The sequence below is a fragment of the Pundamilia nyererei genome, unplaced genomic scaffold (genome assembly GCF_000239375.1).
Source record: "Pundamilia nyererei isolate P.nyererei 1_Seehausen unplaced genomic scaffold, PunNye1.0 scaffold00028, whole genome shotgun sequence".
NCBI lineage: Eukaryota > Metazoa > Chordata > Actinopteri > Cichliformes > Cichlidae > Pundamilia > Pundamilia nyererei.
Window position 1 is genome coordinate 2511102 of NW_005187429.1, and position 8292 is coordinate 2519393.

General features: G+C 40.0%; 2 protein-coding genes across 4 annotated transcripts in view; both read right to left on the bottom strand.

Moving 5' to 3' along the window:
- Positions 1-9: 9 nt before the first annotated feature.
- LOC102196132 (tyrosyl-DNA phosphodiesterase 2-like) lies at positions 10-7994 on the bottom strand. 3 transcript variants are annotated; one of them, XM_005728438.2, is made up of 8 exons: positions 7765-7994; positions 7087-7182; positions 6550-6632; positions 6215-6460; positions 5991-6082; positions 675-793; positions 413-583; positions 10-326 (listed from the first exon to the last, which is right to left on the bottom strand). In XM_005728438.2, exons 3-8 carry the CDS (start codon positions 6600-6602, stop codon positions 45-47), a joined length of 963 nt encoding a protein of 320 aa, XP_005728495.1. In that variant the 5' UTR covers positions 6603-6632; positions 7087-7182; positions 7765-7994; the 3' UTR covers positions 10-44. The 3 variants fall into 3 exon arrangements, with proteins under 3 accessions (XP_005728495.1, XP_005728496.1, XP_013765065.1); XM_005728439.2 differs by lacking the exon at positions 7765-7994 and adding an exon at positions 7654-7752; XM_013909611.1 differs by lacking the exon at positions 7765-7994 and adding an exon at positions 7647-7752.
- Positions 7995-8030: 36 nt separating this feature from the next.
- Positions 8031-8292, bottom strand: part of LOC102195294 (tyrosyl-DNA phosphodiesterase 2-like) — a 3623-nt gene continuing 3361 nt past the window's right edge. The window contains exon 8 of the mRNA XM_013909643.1: positions 8031-8292. Coding sequence (XP_013765097.1) covers positions 8242-8292 — 51 coding nt within the window. The 3' untranslated portion in view covers positions 8031-8241.

Consider the following 8292-nt stretch of genomic DNA (forward strand, 5'->3'; position numbering starts at 1 on the left):
AATAAAATGCTTAACTGTCATGTTTTTGGTTGTTTTGTGTAGTTCTATTCAGCTGTGAAGGTGCAGTAGATTCCCCAGTGATCACTAGTGTAGCGGCCACAGTCCAGCTTCTCCAGCCCCACCAAGGCCATGTGATCAGGGGCCAGACGTGGGACTCCACGTCTGATGGCCGGGCGGAGGTAGATTCTATCAAAGCGGAAGCGAACAGGGTAGGAAGCTTTCTTGTTGTTGTTGGCAGTGGTGTCCCACGTGTAGCGGCAGTGCTCCTGCTTGCCCAGTCGCTCCCACACATCACAGACAGTTGCAGGCAGGCCCACCTTGGGTACCTGAGACGGGTCCAGAGAAAAGAGTTACTGTGATTTCTTGTTACAAGTTTACTGGCTGTATGTGAGTGGAAGGAGCAGCGTCTGACCTCCCCATCCCTCAGGTTTGTGTCTCCCCCAAACACAACGGTGACATCATCAGGTGCATGTTTAAACCTCCACTTCACCACATGCAGCTGATTCATACGCTCTTTAGCATTGGCCTTACAGCTCTCAAAGTGGGATGTCATCAGGCACAGCTTCTGGCCATCGACGATCACCTGATTTTTGCAAAAAAAAAATGTTTCTGAGCGTCACGTTCAGCAGAACTTATGCACACAAAGAAAATATCAGAGATGATTTTGCACACACCTGAGCAACAAGCAGGTTCCTCCTCATCTTAGTGGTGCGATAAGGTACTATCTCACTCTCCACAAATGTGACTCGTGACTTTTTCAGCAACATCCCTGTAAAGTAACCTTCCTCAGCACCTGGTCAACACAAGAGGAAGACAAAACAAAAACTATTTTAATACAAGTCCACTGACAGGTAGGTTCTCATTTATACCAGTGATCATGGGCTGGGGATTTGAAAAGGGAATTGCACGTTTACATGAGTTAGAGCCATTTCTATCTCATCCGTTCAAGTTATTCGAATGTGTCACAATCAAAATTGTAGGAGAGGAAATTAGTTAGAATGTTTAGGAGTTCAAACCTGCATGAACTGGAAACTGCTGGAACACCAGCATCTCTGTCCATAGTGAACCCGATTGAGAGTGTGCTGACCAAGAAAGAAGCCCCTGCTCCACATGGGCAAGTCAAATTGTTTCTGGTCAAATTTTTTATGGTCAGGTGAGAGAAAAAGGTTGAGCAATGACAGGAGTAAAGATGAGACTTTCAAACCTAGAAACACCGTATCAGCTGTCAAGCACGGTGGTATCATCGTGCTCTGGGGCTGTTTTGTTGCCAGTAGTATTGGTACATTGTATAAAGTAATGGAATACTGAAGGAGGAAGACTACAAAATTCTTCCAAAAATTCCCTATATTCTTCAAAGGATCTGCAATAGTGGAATTCACACCTGATGGTGTGAAAGGAGGAATTTGTTAGAAATAAGATTTTGATAAAGTTTTTTTTGAACATTAATTGCAATGTATGATCACGATAGAGTTCATGCACTCCTCATTAAAAGGATACAAGCATTGATCTCACGGTGTGAAGGGTTAACTAAGAGGAGTTGACAGAGTTGAGTGTTGAAGGCAAATTGCTAAAAACCTACAGAGCCACAACACAGAGCAGACAGGCTGCTTGTGCTTGGGTGTATGATAACAGGGTGGTCTAGTCAACAAGAAAGAAAAACTGACTTCATTGTGTCAGTTAAAGCTGACATCAGCATGAAAATAAAACATCCCTGGTAACAACTGTAAGGTAGGGAGGGGTTTCCTCACACAGGAGAAGATCCCGGACTGACAGAATAACTGAAAAATAAGACAAAGCTGAAGAAAAACTGCCCACTGAACTGCTGATAATGTGCGCATTATAACCATGATGTGCTGCAGGATGTGGGAGACGCAGGCAGCGGCCGTGAGAAGGAGGAAGAAGATAACAAGGAGGGAGAAGAGAACATAGAGGAACAACGAAGGCTGTTTTTAGTGTGGGCACACATGAAGATTGGGTTACGGAAAACCAGGAAAAACTAAGGCAGACTGACTCAGAGTGGAGGTTAAGAAAGGGTCCTGAGCATCACAACAAAAGGTACACACATCCTAACAGCAAATGCATTAACCCGCTTACTAACAAACAACACACACGCGCGCGTGTAATGCAGACCAGCTTATACTCATAAACATGCCATATCTCCCATTACTGTTAAAATTGGAAAACTTAACAGACACTTACTGCTGACCGAGACCTTGCAAGACAACAGGTTGATTTTTTAATAGACCGGTGCCTCCAATTAGTGATCAGTCAACAAATTTAGTGATAATATGTTAGAATTATAAGATGCTTTCTAATGATTAAACAACACGTGAGATTAATTAAATAAAGGAAATGATCTTTTATAATAGTCTTTTAAAAATAATCTTTTAAACTTGCATTTCTATTGTTGTCATGCTGTCCTGTCAACTTGGTGGGTTTAGGTTTGACATGTAAACTAGTTGACTGCCATTATTTCAGGGAAATGTGATTTATCTTCCATCGTGCAGATGATTAAATGAGTGCAGTGACTCCAACAGACTGTTGATTTTCCTGTTTCTGACAAACATGTGAAATTTGTACCATGACACACACACACACACACATCTGATTACATAGAAACAAACGCGCTGCATGTAACAGCACATGGGTCAGAGGGAACTGATGAGCAGTTTGAGAAAAAAATAGTACAGAGGTACAGGAAACTGAGTATTTAACAAAAGATAAGTATGTAATTCTCACTGACAAAACTGTTTTCATAGAATACACGACAGCATTTATAACATTTCAAGAGCCAAGGGTTCCTTCCACTGCTTTGCATTTATCACGCAATGAGGAAATAGATAATAGACAAATACTGCCTGGCTTTGTTTTATAGAAATGCAAACGATGAAGGACTTTGAACCATATAAATTGTAATCTGGCATTAACAGAGCATTCTTTAATCCTCTTCAACCCATTGGCCCATAAAGCGTCCGATATCTCTACTTCCATGTCCTTAATGAGGAGTGTATCAACTCTTTTATTGTCATACATTGCAATTAATGTTAAACAGAAGCTTTATCAAAAAATACATATCTCTTAAAAATGCCGTTTAAGCATATCTTTCTCTGGATTCTCACCACCTACCTGCTCTTCTTAGTCTGAGTCTCCACCCTTCTGTTTATTTTCAGTTGCTCTTGGAGTGTTAAATTTTTGTGCAAACATAGCAGTAATAATACAAAGGAAAAGCTATCAGATTACACATGGAAATATGAAACAGCATTGGTTGTTCAACTGCAAAAAGACAGCTTTAAAACTTTAGTTAAATTAATTTGTTCATTTATGAGAGAGTGTTGTTGAGATAAGGAAGCCATTTGGTGTGAGACATGTTTATCAAACTGTATTATTAAATCCATTAAAATATCCATTAGCAGCAATATTGTTTGGGATGAAGGTACAACATTCATCACCAAACATCACACACACCCTGCTTTCGTGCCGTTCTTTTTTCCCTGTCATGCGACTTCTTCTTACATCCATTTGATTTCATGTGGCTTTAGGTCCACAGTGGAATCAGCAACCCTTTACTGAACATAATAAATGTAATTTATCCATCTGTCTTTATCGTCGGTGTCTAACAAATGTTCTAAGAAAGGTTGCCATGGTGTGAATTTGGTTGTGTGCTTTATCCTTATCAGTGACCTGTCCAGAGCCACCTATGACGTGGCACGCAAACACTTTAGAGTCAGCCTCAAAGATGTCCTTGGAACTGTACCATGAGGGGATAGTGCCTGTGACTGAACCGGTGGATAAATGAATACAACAAACCATGATCTAACTTTGAGACCAATGCCCTTCATAGTCTGAGGTAAAACCAGAAGCTGCCATGTGTTTCCGCACAGCCAACGTACATCAAATACTTTTGATCTGGATGTTGCAGCAGAGCGACAGATCAGCATTTTTCTATCTATGCAGTGCTTTGTGATTTTTACTGTTGTAAGGTAATCGGTTTGACATAACAGCATCAATAACACTGTGATAACAGTTTAAAACATCCCAGTGCTATTTACAATTAGCAATTATTGTGCCTACATCACTGGTGCCACTGGGGAAAACAAAGCGGTCGGTCACATTTAGCTCTGAAAGAAAAAGTTCATCCTTTGGGTGCTCAAAGCATGTTCGAGACCCAGTGAAATCCCTTAATGAAGTGGAATGACCACAAAAGTCTAGTTTAGGGTTTCAGATGATGTTCAGAATTCAGTAAATATGACAAAGGAATGTACAGCTGTTGTTATATTTACTAGCATAATGAGGATCTAATGCACAGCTTTCTTACGTGTCAGGAAGCAGTCTAGCTGCCATACAGAATGAGTACGAGTAATTTGTTAGTCGAGTATCTGTGAAATTTGCATACTTTAATTACTGTATTTACTTTTAATAAAATCAGGACTAGAGAAGAGTTTGAAACACAGCAATTCATATACAGCTTTCCTGTGTTTGTGACGTTTGGAGAGTCATGTGGATGTATCAGTAAAATTATTAGAGAAGTCTCATCAATAACCACCACAACTGAAAAACATACTGAACCTTTCAGGCAAAACCAGCCTGATTGTCTATTCAGGTGTTATCTGCGTTTCATTGCTGATCCCTCCCAGGTGACTCAGAGTCTCACTCTGCACGTCACTGAGTTGAAGCTTGGCACGCTCACGTTGGAGGAGGGCGCTCTTTCACCCCTCACTCTTGTTCCAACGAGATGAAGTTAGTGTGTTTTCATGTTAATGCTAGTTCCATATTCTGTTTAGTGATATGATAATGAGCCTAATGCTAAGATGTTCTGTGACCACTGCACATCCTGCTTTATTTTCATTGGTGTCTGGGTTGTGTGACGCCGAATCATCCACAAAGACCTTCAGAATAAGGTCACATCTGATTCTACTTCACTGAGGGACTAGGCAGGGTTGCTGTTTGTCCCCTGTGCGCTTTGCTTTAGCTATGTAAAGCACTTTGAATCACCTTGTTGTTGAATTGTGCTATATAAATAAACTTGCCTTGTCTATGGAGTCTCTGGCCATTACAGTTAGGAACAACTCTGACATTGTAGGTATATCCAGTGGTCCAGTCGAGTCCATCGTCACTTTACTTGCAGATGATGTGGCCCTGACACTGTCAGATGCCAGGCTCTCTTTGCCTCCCCTGCTTTGCCTCATCAATAAATTTGGGCAACTTTCTGGCTACTATTTAAATTGAACTTTCAGGACCTGGTTGATAGTATTAAAGCTAAGATAGATAATTGGACACTTCTCCCACTTTCTTTAATTAGATGTTTTAATATAATTAAAATAGTTGTACTTCCTAAATGTATTCATCTCTTCCAAAACATTCCCATCTTTCTTACTTTTTTTTTTCAAACTATTGACTCTATCATTGTCTTTCTTATGAGCAAATAAATCCCATAGAGTTGTGAAGGCACACTTGCAGAAACCCACCTCTGAGAGCGGATTAGGCCTCCCAGTTTTCAGGCACTATTTATGGGTTTGCAACGCCAGAACGTGGGTTTTCTGGAATAATGTTTTAGCTGTTCCTGCTGTTCAGATGGTCAGAATGAGTTCTCTACATCGACATTTGTTTTGCTTCATTTGCTCAGCTGTAATCAAAATGTATGCTTCCCTCTGCTCATTTATTTCGATACTTACAAATCAGGTATTTTGTTAAACACTCTTTCTCCCATCTGGACCAGCCCCCTGCTCATAGTGAGTTCTGTGATAATATGATTACAAAATCCTGCTTCCAAAAACCTGATCAGCCAATCTGGTAGTGTTGGTACAACAGTCAGGTTTTATAAAAACAGTGAAGGAAGAATACAGATGTTACTAATATTAACTAAAGTCCCTAACAGCTCTCCTCATGTGTGACACTACATGAAACCAAAGCAGTTCAACTACCTTCAGCCATTAATCACAATTTGATCATTCATACATGGACTTTTCCTACCTGTATCTGACATACTGTACCTTCAATCATCAGGTAACTGACAAACCGTTTCTTCAAGAAGTGGACATAAGGGTCAATGAGCTCCTGCAGGAACACCACATCAGGTTTGTATCTGCATTTACAAAAAATTACTTTAATCATATTAACTGTCACATATATGCAGCTTTTAGGAAAATGTTGCATCTCCAGCAACAATTTCTCCCAAACGATGCCTTAAAGTGTGAAAAATGAAACACGTGCTTACAAGTTTAAATATTTAACCAGGCCTCTGGCACGCTCTGGAAGGTTTTCCACATCAAGCCCGTCCACATTCCAGGTGATCAGGGACAGTTTAAAATCCTCTTTTTCTGAGGGTTCCTGTGTGACAGCAGGACTGTTGGCTGGACTGTCACCATGACTGGCACCATGACTGGCACCATGACTGGCACCATGACTGGCAGCAGGACTGGCAGCAGGACTGGCAGCAGGACTGTCATCAGCCAATTCCATCCTGCAAATTTTTCATAGAAGCAGTCAATGAAAAATACAAGAGTCATAAACAAACTTCACCACATGTAGGAGAACAGACAGCAGACTTACCAGTCATCAGGAGTAGTATCTTCACCACTGTGTGTTTCAGAGTCGCTCTCCATGTCTGCTTCAACAAGTTAGCTCAAGGATCTCTAAAAGAAAGGTCACAACAGGTTAAGCTTTCTATTCATTTATTATAACTTAAAAAAAATAGCTTCGCTGCAAATACACCCAGGCAGTTTCTCAGTATGTTTATTTGTGTCTTTGTGTGTATGGTTGCAACACAAATGTGGTTGAAAGTATGTTGACATGTTCTAGCTCCACCCATTCTCTCAATTTTGCATAACCTTTAATAAACATACAGAAAATTATATAAAAATAATTACTAAACTATTTGAAATCTCTATCCATCTTTACAAACCCCCTAATGCCTAATTCCTATTCTGTACGTGTGGATTTTAAGGCAGGCAGACTAAACCTACACTTGAATCATGTTGTTTCATTAATTCTTTAGTTCTTCTTCTTCTTTAACCCTCTTCATATTTGAAACGATTTAAATAACAATAATAACTAAAAGAAATTAAATTCTTCAGCGTGGTATCGTACCTCTGTGTAAATCACAAGTCGACAGTTTCTCCACCATGCCACGGATCAGCTCGACAGTTTCGAGTTTACCTGGATGCATCCTGTTCGCTCCGTCAGCTGATTCAGGAAACACACCCACGTAAATTAGTGATACTCACAGTTCAGTTAGGAGCAAACCGCCTGACTAAACAGCACACTGGCCGACAGAGACAACCATTCAGTGAAAATGACAAATCTACGGATGCAACATCTGGAACACGCAGAGAGGAATTTCAACAAATATAACCAGTTAACCTAAAACACCGGCATTTAAATGGCTGTAAATGACTTGTTGGTCTATAATTTGTGAATTATATGTCAAATGTATCCCTCGTGAATGATATCATCTTGACCAAAAACAACATTATTAAGCGGCCAAAAAGCGCTGGATTGGTAATAACGTAGGTAGAATACCGAGGTCATGAAGATTCTCACATAACGTGCTTTAAAAAAAAAAAAAAAATTATGTATGACCTCTTTGTAAATCCTGCTCATGAAAACATAAAAGTAAGTAAAGACATTACACATAAACACAAAATTACTTTTTACCACGTCTAAGGTGCACCCCGCGATCTGCCCTATATTACATGTAGCTGTTAAAACAGCGGATCAACAGCTTCAGGCATAACTGTGTGCGTAGTGGTTAAAACTTGGACTCACCATTAAGACTTCCCATAACACTGCTTCTTGTGTTTGTCAGTGTTTGAACAGTTGTGATTCAACTGTGTACTACCCTCTAGTGGCCTGATGTGTGTATTACACACAGAGTGACATCCCAGTAGGGTTTCTCATGCTGTGTGTGGTGTTTTTCAGTCCCAACTCCATCCACTGAGGAAGATCATGTAACAAGGTTAAAAGCTGAAGAGCTGTCAGACTTCTGTTAATGGACTCTCCCCCCCAATCAGTGCAAGTGTATAATAAAACAAAGACATTGTAATTTATTGGTACTTTTCATATTTTAATTTGTCATTTTAACCACATAAAACACTTAAGCAGACACACATTAGAGTATAAAACTGATTAAAATAAGGTGAATCATTTACAGGCAATAAGAACATCTTCCTGCATAGCATTTAAAGAGCAGCTGATCTAAAATAAAATGCTTAACTGTCATGTTTTTGGTTGTTTTGTGTAGTTCTATTCAGCTGTGAAGGTGCAGTAGATTCCCCAGTGATCACTAGTGTAGCG